Source organism: Limulus polyphemus, unplaced genomic scaffold (assembly GCF_000517525.1).
Source record: "Limulus polyphemus unplaced genomic scaffold, Limulus_polyphemus-2.1.2 Scaffold1381, whole genome shotgun sequence".
Lineage (NCBI taxonomy): Eukaryota > Metazoa > Arthropoda > Merostomata > Xiphosura > Limulidae > Limulus > Limulus polyphemus.
In genome coordinates this window covers 187310-203851 of record NW_013666991.1, presented here as the reverse complement: position 1 = coordinate 203851, position 16542 = coordinate 187310, and the positions used below count along the sequence as shown (strand labels likewise).

At 34.6% G+C, this 16542-nt stretch overlaps 1 protein-coding gene across 1 annotated transcript in view; it reads left to right on the top strand.

Annotated features, from left to right (window-relative positions):
• The window catches only part of LOC106463337 (SPARC-related modular calcium-binding protein 1-like), an 85431-nt gene that overhangs the window by 15068 nt on the left and 53821 nt on the right, over positions 1-16542 (top strand). The window contains exon 2 of the mRNA XM_022390811.1: positions 13939-14110. Within this exon, the coding sequence (XP_022246519.1) occupies positions 13939-14110 (172 nt within the window). The remainder of the gene's footprint in view (positions 1-13938; positions 14111-16542) is intronic.

The window sequence follows — 16542 nt, the reverse complement described above, 5'->3', positions numbered from 1 at the left end:
AACTGCATGACCCAAGATAGTGCTATATGAACTGCATGACCCAAGATAGTGCTATATGAACTGCATGACCCAAGATAGTGCTATATGAACTGCATGACCCAAGATAGTGCTTTATGAACTACATGACCCAAGAAACTGCTTTATGAATTACATGACCCAAGAAACTGCTTTATGAACTAAATGACCCAAGACACTGCTTTATGAACTACATGACCCAAGAAACTGCTTTATGAACTACATGACCCAAGACAATGCTTTATGAACTACATGACCCAAGACAGTGCTTTGTGAACTACATGACCCAAGACAGTGCTTTGTGAACTACATGACCTAAGACACTGCTTTATGAACTACATGACCCAAGAATCTGCTTTATGAACTACATGACCTAAGATACTGCTTTATGAACTGCATGCCCCAAGACACTGCTTTATGAACTGCATGATCTTTATACAAGCTGTGAAATAGTGCTTTAGCTTTTAAGTTAGGGTTGTTCCTCATTCTTATTGAACTACTAAAACATATTGGTACTTAAGATACAGATCAGATACCCCAAGTATATTTATTTTGTTAATAAGTATTTTTTTGTTGCGTATACTTGTATGTAATTATGCAACCCCACACAAGACGCGATCGTTTGCGTGTCCTTGTGGGGGCGTTGTACGAGTCTTTGAAGTCGGAACTACGAGGACCTCAAACATGATTGCTTGAGTGTAACTACAGGTGCTAATATTCCGTTGTTAAGGACCTCAAACATGATTGCTTAAGTGTAACTACAGGGGTTAATGTTCTGTTGTTATAGGACCTCAAACATGATTGCTTGAGTGTAACTCCGGGTGTTAATGTTCTGTTGTTATAGGACCTCAAACATGATTGCTTGAGTGTAACTCCGGGTGTTAATGTTCTGTTGTTATTACATAGAGTAATATGCAACTTCAAATTTACCATCTTATTATTATCATCACGTACAATAGAATCTCTCGGTAGGCTTATATCATATTTCATAGTTATAGGACATCTGAAAGATTAATAATATTCATGAATACCCGTTGATTCAAAAAATCAATTTAACAACGATTTTTAGGCATAACGTGCATCCTAACTCAAGAATCAAACATTTCAAATTGCTTATTTTATTCATGATGCTAAGAAAACACGTTGATTCAAAAAAACCAACGAAAAAGCAAAAAAATAAGTTTTTTTTTTTTTTTCATCACGGACAAGAATGATTTAAGTATCCGAATTATAGGTTGATGTTTGTTAGGGTGTGTGAGAATGTATATGAGATTAAGATAGTTACACATTTGTTTTAGAGTTATATACAGATTTCAATGAGTGTTTTTTATTCAGCTTCTGTAAAAAATAATTTTTTTTTAATTATAAAGTCCTGCTTCCATTTTGCTTCATGCGGTTTTATACTATTTGTGTATGCTTGCGCATGCGCCTTTGGTACATGCCAATTCAAAGCACCGTGCGCTTATATGGTGTGGTTGTCAAAGGCTTACGACCACAACCCACCAGTTGCAAGTTATTAGCGGCTAAAGGTGGAGGACTTCTAATATCATCCTTTAGGGGTCGGGGGAAGATAGGGGGAGGTTCTATGGCAGAACTGTACTCCAATCGCAACGATTCACAGTAAACTAAGTAAATTGTCGAAACGTTGTACATTTGCTGTTATATTAAACTTATATTAAAGTTTTTCTTCATTACCCATTCAAGCCGTCTCCAGCCATTATAAGTAAATTGTTGTCGATACAGTACCAAGCCAAGGTCGCTTGGGGGTTTTTTCTCGCGACGGTGTATCATCTTTTGAGATCCCCCTTCTGTTTATTTCTTTATCCACGTAGCTACAGTATTTAAGATTGGATATTTTTCCTATTAGATAAAATACCACTGTTACTCAGATAATTCTGAGGCAAAAGTCTGTTAAATGTTAGAGAAACACATCTTACATTTGTAGTGGTTGTACCGGTTGTACAGTCAGAAGGATGAGGTGTTCAATTTGAAGTGTTTAACACGCATGTTCCTCATTCTAAGGTAGCGATATTTACGTTCTTACGCTTTCCTTTATGGTAGAACACGTTACTGCTTAAAGAAAACTCTGGCTAGTATTATTTGGCATTTTAGGTTGTCCACCTCATATTGTTAAATGTTTTCAAAATACGGTGGTAAAATTTGTGAAAAATAAAGTAAAATGTGAAAAGGATAGCCATCTTTCATTGTCTTCTAATATAGGTGGCCTCAGTTTAGTTTCACTGGATCATAAGATCACAAGTTTCTGAGTAATTTACCTGCAGAGACTGGCGTAGCCAAGAGGTTAATGTGCAAGGCTGAATATCGATACGTCATAAGGATATAGTAGAGTTTGAAAGTTTAAATTCTTACTTTCATTCTCTATCAACTCAATGTTTAAAATGTTTTTTTTTTAAATTCACGTTTAGCAAATAGACAAACAAAACCGAACGTTTTATCAACGAATATCTAATCACATCAGTCAACTAGATAACCTTGTATATTACAATGCTCTAAAGAAGAAAGACCGTGTTTCTTTGTTTTCTTCTGAGGAGATTTCATTCCTTTGATCCTGTTTTCTACAGTTAAATAATGACGGCTATTAAATGTGTTTTTTTGTCCTTGGTCTCCTATAAAAGACTCGTTAAGAAATCAGGTGTAAGTATAGACAAGATTTTTACCTAAGTAGAAGAAACTGTCGGCGCTGTTTGTTACTTGATTTTTCCAGTAGAACTGTTTGATAATTTCTCAAACTTGCCTACAAAACCTCAGCTTCTCTCTACTACCCCTTATTTGAAAAATTAATTGCAACTCTTTGAGCCCAAGAAACGAGTGGCAAATATTCAGTGGAAATTACTGCATGATACTCTGTCTTCTCCTCTCAGGATGCGATGCAGATGTTCAATGGAAATTACTGCATGATGCTCTGTCTTCTCCTCTCTGGATGCGATGCAGATGTTCAGTGGAAATTACTGCATGATGCTCTGTCTTCTCCTCTCTGGATGCGATGCAGATGTTCAGTGGAAATTACTGCATGATGCTCTGTCTTCTCCTCTCTGCATGCGATGCAGATGTTCGGAGGAAATTACTGTATGATGCTCTATCTTCTCCTCTATGGATGCGATGCAGGTGTTCAGAGGAAATTATTGTATGATGCTCTATCTTCTCCTCTCTGGATGCAGATGTTCAGAGGAAATTACTGTATGATACTCTATCTTCTCCTCTCTGGATGCAGATGTTCAGAGGAAATTACTGTATGATGCTCTATCTTCTCTTCTCTGGATGCGATGCAGGTGTTCAGAGGAAATTACTGTATGATGCTCTATCTTCTCTTCTCTTCTCTGGATGCGATGCAGGTGTTCAGAGGAAATTACTGTATGATGCTCTATCTTCTCCTCTCTGGATGCAGATGTTCAGAGGAAATTACTGTATGATGCTCTATCTTCTCCTCTCTGGATGCGATGCAGATGTTCAGAGGAAATTACTGTATGATGCTCTATCTTCTCCTCTCTGGATGCGATGCAGGTGTTCAGAGGAAATTACTGTATGATGCTCTATCTTCTCCTCTCTTGATGCGATGCAGGTGTTCAGAGGAAATTACTGTATGATGCTATATCTTCTCCTCTCTTGATGTGATGAAGATATTCATAATAAAGTACATAATATAATCTGAAAGCATATTTATTTTAATCTGCCAATTTTAATTTAATTTTTTGTTTGTTATTACTAGAGAAAAGCTACACAATGGATAATCTGCGATATGTGCAGTGATAGGAGTCAAACCACGGATTTTAACGTTGTAAGTCTGTAACGTTTCGCTCGCCCACTGGTGGACTATAATTTAATGCTCTATCTTTGTGCGATATTTATCAATTATATACGATTAGTGACTGAAAAGTTTTCATTGTTATAATAAAATATTGTATTGTTATTTTGATCACCGTGTCAAACTCTGTAAGGATTTGAAAGATATAACAACAATGCATCTATCTATGCACTCCTTTTTATCGAGTGTTTACTTAAGTTACACATCCTGGTGGTTCTACGGAAAACTTGAGAGCTTATAACGCTAATATTTGGAACTCGATCACTGCAAAGGGCACAGCACAGGTAGCCCACTGTGCAGCCTTGCACATAAAACAAAATAATCACTTAATCTGATCCAATAGCTTTAAAGTGTACGTGACGTGAATTTGATAGTGTTTTTTACACATATATAGAAACACCTTAGTTCCTTTGTCTCTGTAGGTAACTGGTTCTTCACGTAAGCTGTTTAATTGTGTAGTTTTGTTGACACTCTAAGTGTTTTTTAAGAGGCTCTACTACCTATCAAGTAACTGTAATCTTTGTTGTACAGAAATAAATGCGTTCGATGAACGTTACGTTTAAGGAGTTGTGCGTCACAACCATCAATTTGATAAATATATCCACTTTCTTGGAAGGTGAAAAATACCTGCTTTAAAAGCACAGAGCGACAATGTTAACCTGCAGAGCGATTGTTGTATGTGTATATTAAATTGTGCTATGTTATCTGTGTTCATTTCGCAAAATGCTTAATCAAATGCATTTTAATCAACAGTTACCGAATACATTTTTGCGAATGGCACTGTGTGAGCGTTTGGAGTTTTTTTCGAAACAACAACAGAACATGTACAGCATGAGGATCTCCATCTATCGCTATATACTGATACTGACAAGGTGTTAATTGCACGCTTATAATCAATAAACTTCATCTACTATTCCATGAAGGAAGTTATTAATTGCATATAGACATTCACACTCGTATGGAAAGTGTAATGAAGCCAGAATTTGCTCAAAACTGATATATAATACAAACAGAAATAAAACAATAAAATCAAATCAAAATCCATCGAATTGAATTTATAAATTATCTCAATGAAAAATAAAGTTTAAATTTAACTGTTCATTAGGTATATTCTACATTAAAGCTTATATTTTTATTTTTACACATAATATTAATATTTTTGACGACTTTTAAAAATTGACGTAAGTCAGTGATTCACAGTAAGATCTGTGGCACGTATAGTAAAGTTTCACACACAAGTAGTGTGAAAAGATTGGAGTTATTGTCCATTTCAAATAGCGTGAGTGTTTCATGTGCCTTTGTTGAAACCGTTCCCTCGTGTGACAGCGTTAAGTTTACGAACGTACAATGCTAAAATTCGGGGTTCGATTCCCCGCGATTGACATAGCAAAGAACCCATTGTGGCTTTGCTCTAAAAGAAACAAACAAACAAAATAGTTGAATCTGAGAATGAAAAAGTTTAGTTTTTACTTCGTTTTTCTTGCAAAGCTGCAAATATGCTATTTATGCTTAGCCGTCCCTAATTTTGAACTAATAGACTAGAGGGAAGGCAGCTGGTTAACAGTATCCACCCCATCTCTTGAGTTATTCTTACCTGACCGAATAGGGAGATTTAGCTATTACTTTTTTAACGCATCCACAACCCAAATGCGCAGAGCGTGTTTTTGCAGCAACAGGTCACGTACCGTGAATCCTCAGAATTGGCGAAACGATTTTTGTAACTTTTGCGTTCAGAAAAATACAGTTTGGGGTTTTGAGAATAAGTTTCAGAAATTCTGATGTCCAGCAAAACAGTTACGCTAATATTTGTTCAAATCAACTTAATGTGAAACTCATATGTGATATGTATGTATTTATAAATATGTTTTTGCGTTTCATTGTAAAGGTTGCCAGCGAAGTAATAGATCAACCGTGAACAGTTGTAACAACTAAAATCCTAAGACTAAAATCTGATATAATTCATTATATTTGTCACAATTATTAATATTAAGCCTATTAAACTTTTTATCACTACGTTCCTTATTCAGTCCCTTCGGGCCTTTTCAAGAAGAAGACGAGCGTGTAGTAATAGTATTTTAACCGCACTATGTCCACCATCAAAAGCGTTCTGTATGTAAGTTAACATATTTGCTTGTTTGTTGTTAAGCAGGAAACTACACAATGGACAATTTATGATGTGCTCACCACGGTATCGAAACCCGGTATTTTGCGTTATAAGCCTTCTGATTTACCACTGAGAGACTTAACGTATTCGAGAGTATTGTCTGGACATAATACAGTAATTCTCAGTTGGAATGATATAGGAAGAGAGTTAGCACTGATTGCTTCAACAACTATTCTCTATTAGAGAATCTGTAAAATTCCTGAACAAGCGTTTTAACCTTTACACCGACTTATACACGAAATGATAAAGTCGTTTAAATCCTAAGGTATAACGCTGATGTTTTGATATTAATCTGGTTAGTATTCCAGACAGAAGTATGATTTATACGATTTTAATACACTAAATTAGCATACGAGCACATGCCTTGATAAGGAAACAATCGTGCCGTTTCTAACGCCCTCTGTGTCCACAAAACTGTTGTATGATAAGCCAGAATAATGAGTATTTTTGTTACCGAGATTATCTTCTTGTATTTTCTTCTTCTGTTAAGTTCATAAAATAGAAAACATTCCACTTGGATAACTTATTTTACTAATAACTTGAAAATTATTAATTCATAATTAAAATCAATCCATGTAAATTGTAACTTTCAAAAAAATTACACTTTCGTTAAGCTCTATAGGGGATGTATGTATTTCTTTATAGCAAAGACATATCAGGCTATCTGCTGTGTCCACCGAGGGGAATCGAACCCCTGATTTTAGCTTTGTAAATCCATAGACTTACCACTGTCCCACCGGGGGACTTAGAGGGGATGTTTTGGTGGAATATACCAGAACTTACGAATGGCATTTTAGGAAAACTTCTAAGCAGTAATCACGTATAAAACTGCCTATCTTATTGGTCGGATCAAGCCAATGAGGCCCCTTCATCCACCTTCTTGGAGACCACGCAGTAGCTAATACCAATGGGTAAAAACTTCCATAAAAGTTCGTTGCACGGAACTCATGACATCTAGTTGCGCCCCCTGTCAGTAGCGATGATTCAGTAACGTTCTTTTTATGAGCAGCAGAACTAGTTACAAAATCAAACAAATTGTGAAAATTGACTACTCTCTGATCGAAAAAAAAAAGTTTTCCTCAACCATCCAAATCATATGTGCGAAAAAATATCACGAGAAGCCACCATGTGGTGCACCTTTTTTTACTGAAAAAGTAAACAGAATAAACAAATTTTTATCAGTTCATGAAGTTGTATCAGTTTAAGAAATACAACTTTTCTGAACACGCACGAACGTACTAATACTTGTGGACAGAATATCATTAGGATATCCCTATAACTGATGACAAAACTGAAATTACAATACAGGTGATTAGATATGATAAAATAATTATAACAGTGTGATTTGACCGTTGTGCTACTGGGGGGCGCGGTAAGTCTGCGGACTTACAACGCTAGAAACCGGGTTTCGATATCCTTGGTGGGCAGAGCCCAGATAGTCCATTGTGTAGCTTTGTGCATAACTTAAAACAAACAAACAAACGAAGGGAGAAGGGGAGGAGTGTAAATAAAAGCTTAAAGTTTGAATTAACCACAGGATTACCGGTGTGGATAATATCGGATTTTTAAACACAAATTTGTAATATATTTATGCACCAAATTACTCGTGGGTCCCTGAATATTTTTATTACAGGATTCTTAATAACATATGAATCATACAAAAATTATCGTCAATATTGCAGTTAATTCCACTACTACTATTGCAGAGGATTCATATTGCACAGCAGATTACTCAATGTGGCTTTGTTCTAAAGCAAACAAACAAACAAATGAGTAATATTTACCCACAAAATGAATGAATGGATAAGGGTAAAAAAGAGAAAGCAATCAGAGGAAGCCCAAATCGGTAACAAATTTTGATTTCCAGCACATCAACAGAAACAACAGTTGAAGATAAATGGAAATAGAGTGATGATCATTACAGCGCAATGAACACCAATCTAGCAGAGAAAGATTTTCTGTGCTTTGAAGAAATACACAAATAAATCTAACAATAAGATACTGGAATTCGGCATTTCAAATATTGGTTCATGGCTATAAAATACAGACAACTGAACAAGAGTTACGTTAGTAAAGCATGAACCCGTATGATTTTAAAGTCGTTACTTTTCCAATTAACGAAAATAAGTCTAGAAGAAGACGATATTTAGAGGAAATCTTTTTTTTTTTATAAAATGAAGAATGTTGAGAACATGACACGTAAATAGTTGGTGTATTCTTTAAAACTAGACGTAATGTTCTGTTTTTACTGTAAAGTTTTTCGAAAAGAAAATACAGCTGACTGATGAAGGTTTTCATTGGTGGCAATGTAGAATCTCACAAGAAAATCAGTTTACATAAGGAAAGAATCAGAACTCTGGTTGAACACAAATTCTACAGTATATAGTACAAATGAGATTCAACAAAAATTGAATGGGAGAATTTTAGACGTTTATTTAAAAAGATAATTACAGTAGTTATGCATTTGGCAGATGTACTTTTGGGGTGATATATGAGCCAAACTACGTTAGATGTCCCTAATTTTGAAATGGTTAACTAGAGGAAAAACAGCTAGTCAACAGAATCCACTCCAACTCTCGGACTACTTTTGTTTGATCGAATAGTGGTATTTGAACGTCACCCTTATAATGCACCCACAGCCCTGAAGATCGGAACATTATTACTATTTTTTCGATAGCGGGACGCAAACGTTGGACTCGCATATAGTTCGACACGTCAACCACTGGGGCACGTTCAGCCTGTAATGAAGATACCAAGCTTCTCGCGGAACTGTTGATAGGTTAAATCACCCCAGAAACGGAAATTTTATATCTGAAGTGGAACTGATGGCAAAGTTCGGTCTATAAGGAATGAACACTTTCGTAGGTTCATAAATAACGAAGCAAGTTGTCATTCCTTGAGCAGTGAACTCCAGAATGAGCTACTACAGATAACCTCAAAATAAGTCATTAGTGCATTTGTTGTAAAAATAAACATATGAAACACTGTTCTATTACGGTGGACTGTGTCCTTGATATTAGTCGTCAAGCGCAGACGTTGAGACTTTTTAAGAATGGCGTATATTCAAAGAATGGAGATAAATGTTCAAGAAAGTTTAATGTCTTTCATTAACGTTGAGAAGACAGCAAGACCTGCTCTATCAGAGGTCATTCTTGAAGAGCTAAAAAAATATATACCATTCGAAGGTTACTAAGGTCAGGGATGTGATAACGGCGCAAGTACGAGACGTTAACACAAGGATGTATGAACTAGAAAATGTCAGTTTTCGTTCATTGTTGATGTCAGTCACTCTTTGAACTTTCACTCGGAACTGACTAAAAACGTTTCTTCAAAGACTGCATACTATTTTTGCCGTATCGAGTAGCAGATGGTCCGTTGTGAAGTCCTTTGTCAATATCACTCTAAAAACAGTTGTCGGCACTAGATGGCAGTGTAAAATGGAAAGTTTAAAAGTGGTAAGATACAAATGAAACGCATATTGGCAGGCAGGAAATTTAAGGAAACTACAACGTATATTGCAGCCTATTCTGAAACTGGATCGTTCATAGATGAACTAGCAGTATACAGATTTCTCATTTACTTATAATTAGGTACGATGTCCCTGTACAAGTAAAGCAGCTAGTCAAGTATGAAAACTAAGATCGCTATTCAGTGGTGTACGTCAAACCTTATTCTAATATACTGTACATATATGTATATATATAGTGCTTGCAATGATTGAAATATATTGATTTAAAATGAGTTTAAAGCTGTCACGACAATGGTTAAAGAAGTGGAAGAAGAACCATCAGCTATCCCGTAATTACAGACTTTAAACGAAAGAAGGGTCTTATTATTCACGAATCTAAGTATTAGCCAATCATAGCTGCGCAGAACATGTCCAAAACTGAGTTTTTACTCCGGGGTACAAATGTCTTTCAAGGACCAATTATTTAATTTTTGGTGAACGTATCTCGAAGTTCGAGGTTACCCTGAGGTTAAATTACTTACGTATTTATGATAGCAAATTAGGATATTGAAGAAATATTGGTTTTTTAGGGCGAGGAACTTTTTGATGTATATTTTAGGCTGGCTACTGCGAAAGTAAAAAATATAACGGTGTGTGTGGGTTGCACTCTCGGAGTGCTTTTCTAATTTTATGTTGCAACGGTCTTTCTTTTAAGCTTCTGCACACGATTCCTTTAAAACATTTTACTTAACATTCTCAGATATAAGAGATATTTCAGAAAAAAAAAAACCGTCAAACACACATACATGCAATACGTATTTATTTCTTCTTGAAATAAATATTTATTAATTAAACAATATTTTAGAAAAAAAGAATAGAAAGTCCTTTGACTTTGCTATTATTTTATACTAGCAAAAACGCCCCCGGGCCCGGCATGGCCAGGTGGTTAGGGAGCTCGACTCGCAATCTGCGGGTCGCGGGTTCGAATCCCCGTCCCACCAAACATGCTCGCCCTTTCAGCCGTGGGGGCGCTATAATGTGACGGTCAATCCCAATATTCGTTGGTAAAAGAGCAGCCCAAGAGTTGGCGGTGGGTGGTGATGACTAGCTGCCTTCCCTCTAGTCTTACACTGCTAAATTATGGACGGCTAGCGGAGATAGCCCTCGTGTAGCTTTGCGCGAAATTCAAAACAAACAAAAATGCCCCCTACGGGTGGCTGTTTGTGCTAGTAATTATTAATCGTAGTATTCATACCTTATTGAAAAAAAAGGTTTTTAAGTAAACATTTTATAAAAAATGATTTTTTTCTGGGAAGTACTGCGCGGGAAAAGTGTTCGGATTGTGCTCTTTAGTCATACGCATTTTACTGCATCAAAATCATTCAATGTACAGAGCTAAAAATTTTCATAAATTTTAATCAAATAAACTGTAATGTTTTTATATATTAAAAGTGGTACCGTTTGTTGAAAAGATAATAGTTGTTTTTAAGAATTCCTGTTTCTCAGTACTACATTTAAAAATTACATCAATAAAGATATCATCAAACTCTCACGTACGATCTTGTGTTCTTGTTGTGAAGAGAGTACTTTTATTTTAAATTGTGTTCTATAAAAAAGAAATGGTTGTTGCACATACCACAGTTATTTTTCTAATTCACTGAATCTTGAATAACCCAAAGTATGATTTTTTTATGGAGTTTTGTTTGTGGTTCCATTCAGTAGATGGCGCAAGAGTTTTGGTTACATACATAGATAATGACATACACCCAACGTCCATAGTAGTAAGAATATCATTTTGCATTAACAAAACACAAACCTTTCTGAACTAATTAATGAGAGAGGAAAAATATCTCTAAAATAAGATTAATAAATGCAACAGTTATAAAAACAGTATATTGTAAACCGAGCATTTTTGAATCAAAATAGTAAGATATCACCATATCTAAAATACTTCTTAAACCGTATTTTGAAACGTCATGTGTTCTTGGCTTAAAATATAATTACTAACAGAATTTCCGTTGCATACTAAGTTATTTATAAATAATTGGGCACAAATGTCTATTATTTAATTGATTTTTTTCTAGATGGAGAGGGGTAGCTGTTTGTCTTTTATTATAAAACACGTGCTTGCAATGCTGGGTAGTGGGCAGAAAACAGTCAGTCAGTTATTAATAGTAGGCATGTCGTTTTACTCGGTACAATAATTTAATTATTCACTAGTGACGTATTTGATTATCTTGTTTAAAGGCGGTAGATGGTAGCTTATTTTACTTACTTTTGTTGATTTTTATATTAAGTACCAGCAATTTAAGTAGGATGTTAACTTGTGCATAAAGGTATAAGAAAGGTAAAAAAAATCTAGATTCTAAACTTTATAAATTATCAAACCTGAGAGCATAGTTTATCGTAAAAAAAGAGAGTACAAACAGATATTTTTTTACAATAAACTGATCATAGTTTAACATCAGTTTTGAATACCGTATGTTCCTATTGCTGTTTCTTAATCAACGTTTTCTTAAAACAATTTCATTTATTTGGTTGCTGTAGTGTTTTGTGCTAGCTAGCAAACTGCCAAAATTATATAATTATTAATAGCCAACCATAAAGAGTTACATACAAGGTTAGGCATCATTGTGGCTTTTCACTGAATAATCCAGACATGGAACTCGAAAAGTTAAACACCTTTTAGATATTTATAACCATTATAAGTTTTCTATTAAAAGTAACATTCAAAAAAACATTTTGTACGTAGTGCTATTTTATTATAGGCCATGGTAAGCTGGATAACAATAAAAATGGTTTGTTTCATTTTATCAATTTTTTGTTTTTAAATTTAACCGAGTCAAGAAAATTGCACGCAGTTTGTTTATTACTCCGCGAGTTGTTTTGTACTTTAAGACACCAGGTGTTGTCGTTCTTTCATCTCAGAGTCTTAATGTCATCCCAAATACTAAGATTAGTAAAACTTAATGTATCTTGCAAAGAAAGATAAAAATAAACATTTATTTATAATGTTAATTATTTTCCGAATTTCAAAGTCAATTCCATGTGTATTTGAAGCTTATAAAACTTGCATGTTTCGGATTATGATGATAGAGGGTCATTCAGTTGTAAAATACATAAATCTATTGTGTTTTTGCAGAATGACCTGAGAAATATTGTATTAAAATGGAGAAGTTATATTAAGATCTCGATATACTTCAAAAAAAAAAAATTTAGTATTCCTGTTACATATTACAGCTTTAAAACTACTTATATATTAATAAAACTAGGCTAACTGATACCATCACACTAACATTGCAGATTCTTAGATGAAGTCTGATAAATCTGTAGTTATAAATAAGTTAAAACTTACTATTATGTCTTAACGTAGTACAGAAAATAAAAGAAATATTTATTGATATGTATAAGAGATATGTGTTTGATACAAAAGTAAACGTTTCGAGATTGACTTGCCTAACAAGGATATTCTTAAGGGACTAAATATGAGAAACATGTTATGAGTAAGAACCAAGATGTAAAGATAATGACACTCTACAGTTCTTCTAAAGTGATTAGCTTGTCTTTATTTACTCATCGTTCATACCCGAAAGAAAATTTAATTAAATTACCAAAATTCGATCTGGTTATTTGGAAAGAGCAAATTTATTGCTTTATTTTTTGGGACATTCTGGTAAGATTTTACCGCCTTCGTTGACCTACAGGAGATACTTTTACTTTAGCAAAATTGTACCTTGAAATAATGACTCTCTGTTACCCCAGGAACCGGAGTTAATCTCAGACACAATATGAAAACAAAGAGTTATGAAGAGTTAAATATGACTTACTCCTCTCAGTACAGTAAATTCTCAGTCTCAAAACTGTTTCGTTTCTGATCTGTTTTAATTCATGAACACCCAAATAAAAAAACAAAGATAACCGAATTATAATTTCCGTTTCCATGTGCTTTCTATCAAACCATAGCTTGTTATAAGATATGCGTTGTGGATGTATTTTAACAAATCAAGGCAGAAATTCAGGTAGGTGTCATATTTTATTGGAATGTAATTTGTAAGGTTGAGTGGTAAAAGCAAGTCTGTTTTATAAATACCATGAGTAAAAAACAAAGTACTAAAGTATTGAACATGATATTCAATTGTATTTTCTCAGTTTAGTTACAGATTTATGATTGTGAGAATAGCATTGAAGAGGTACAACAATTATCACTAGACAAAAGAAATGTTTATTTTTTAAACGTATGGGTGACCTTACCATTTTCACAAGGGCTTTTTATAGAAATGTTAATATTCTTTGAAAAATAAGTGAACTTAAAATCAACCACACTTCTCATTCAACCAGTTTTATGACTGAAATTATGAGAATAGGATTTCATAGATTGTTCCTGATGATTTGATTACAGTTATTGCGATTTAAAAAAAAAATTAAGGCATTATTTTCCACCATGAATTATTAATTAATCATGGTCGTAATTATTATTTTCTTTGATAGCTTCCTCTTCAGCCCGATGATAAAAATCCCAAATGTGACTTATCCTGTGAACTTGAGGAGCCTTCTTTAGTGTGTGGGACAGACGGACGGACTTACCAGTCACCTTGTGAGATAGAGCGTGCAAAATGTGAAGGATACCCCGTAAAAGTGAAGAATGAGGGAGAATGTTCTGGTTAGTATGCGCACACTGTGCACACTCTAAACAATGAGTATTTTAACCGAACAGTGAGTTATTACTACGTTTTCTCAAAACCTCGGTGGTTGAAATAGAAGTGTTTAAATTAATCGTCTAAATCATATACTAAAACAACTTAGAGTATTGACTACTTTAAAACCAAGATAAGATAACAAAGCATGCTTTATAATTCATGTAGGATTATCAGGTAATGTAAGAGTATGACATGTACATGTAAAATATATTCTTATTTTGTGTGCTAAAAAAAATATAATTTATACAAAAATACACGCATCGGAACTAAGCGTATTTTGTTGTTAGAGATGTTACCGTGTATTGAAGTATCTGAGCATGTAATTAAATAACTGACAATTTACATATCTTCTAAACTAAGAACTCTGTATTTCCTATTCTCACCAAAAGCAAGGTGACTGCTTTGCCCTGACTGCTTGATAAAAGCAAACGGTTTTGTTATGATTATATCGCTAACAAAAACTTTAAATAATAAACCTGGTGTACGTAAAATAGTATAATGATTAGCGGAATGCTCTAACCACCATTAGCGTACCTGTATATAGCAACTTCGTTTTAGTTGTAGTAGTCAACCGTTAATACTGTTATGTCTCCGGTGGCTGAGCGGTAAGTTCGAGGTCTCGTAACGCTATAATTAGGGATTCTATCCCCGCGGCGGACCCGGCTTAGATAACCCACTTTGCACTAAGACAAACAAACCAACAATGAACTACGTTTTTAATCGAAGTAATACGCAAGAAGCGTACTCAGTAGAAAGCTACTTGTTTCTTAAAGTTTGAGAAACAGAAGTTGGTTCGACTGATTTAATCCAGTGTGTTTCAGATTGTCGTTTGCGCACCAATGCAGTGTGGCGCTGTACAATCACAGCTATGTGCTAATGTGAGATCGATTTAAAAAAGGTCACACAACGAAGTACGAAAACTCGTTAATATCTTTTGTTAGTTGGCAAATTCTAACTCTTGGAGGAGAAAAATAGTTTCTTAAATATAGCTAAGCTCTGCTGGACCTGTCCAACAATTTCATCTTTTCTTATGATGATAACTCAAGTGTCATTTAATCTTGATGAAGGCTCGTTGTGGGGACGTACGAAACTAATATACAAACGGATCCCCCGAGTCCCTCTCCTTGAGACAATAACAAATCAGAACATCGATTATTCCAACAGATAGTCTCCAGGATATAACAAGCCTGCGAATGAGCCTGAATTTTTTAGTGAATGCCCGCTCACAGTAAAATAATCATTGATCTGGGGCGTATTTAATTCTAATTACCGATTTCAATTTGCATAATCTTAAAACTATTTTGTTTCAACCCGATGGTTGCTTTTGATTCGACATATAATGAAATACGTGCAAAATGACCACCGTCAGATCATTGTTAATATGACCCATATTTTTGATTTGCACAAGTGTCACCTAGCGTTTAACAACGAGCCTGTGTACCAGTTGGTATTAGAGAAGTGGTTATCAATAATCTAATACGTACATTTTCAAGCAAACTAACTTGTTCTTTACAAAATCGAGTTATTTTTTAACAGAAGATATAAAGAAACTAGTGTGTCAAGAAACGTATTGGTTCAGTTTCTTGTCCCTTTGAAGGTCGTTATTATTTATTGTACAAGAATTAGAGACCTTCTTTAAGTTACCATATACGACTATATTAATTAAGGGCTTTGACCTCTGATGTGACCTCTGGAAACGGGCCTGCCTCGAGGGTAATTAACTTATGGGCAAATTTACATATGGCACCATCTTTTTTAACATTTGAGACACTCGACTTTAAGCTTGTAAGTTTAACACGTAAAAACATGGAAGTTCAACACGTAAAAACAGAACTACGCCTGTGTGTTCGCATTTCTTAAAATCCGAACAGGAAAAAAAAATCAATGCAATTTTTAAGGACAAATCTTAAGTGACAGTTTAGTACAAGGGTTACAACCTGTAGTGATTAAATATTCCAGTTATGCGATTTTAATTACAAGATATAAACAACACAGATTGCATTTCTGATATGATCTCCAAAGTTATGATAAATAATTGCAGAGTTAAATACTTTGGATATATAGTGATATGTCTATTTTGCTAGGATAAGTATGTTGTTCATCTAAAGTATATTATATTTATTTTGAAATAACCCAAATTTCACGAACAAAGTCTAGAAAACAGGTCAGTTTATCGTTTTAATCTTTAAAAAATTCATGAAAATGTTTTACAGAATCTAACAAAGGGTTATATTTTTCTGCTTTTTTTTTGAGGGGGGGGACGTAATGACATTCATAAAAGGCTGAAATATGGGTCATTTTAGAAGGAAAGTCAACCGAGTAAAACAGGACTTGTGCCTAGCATGGCCAGGGGGTTAAGGCACTGGACTCGCAATCTGAGGGTCGCGGGTTCGAA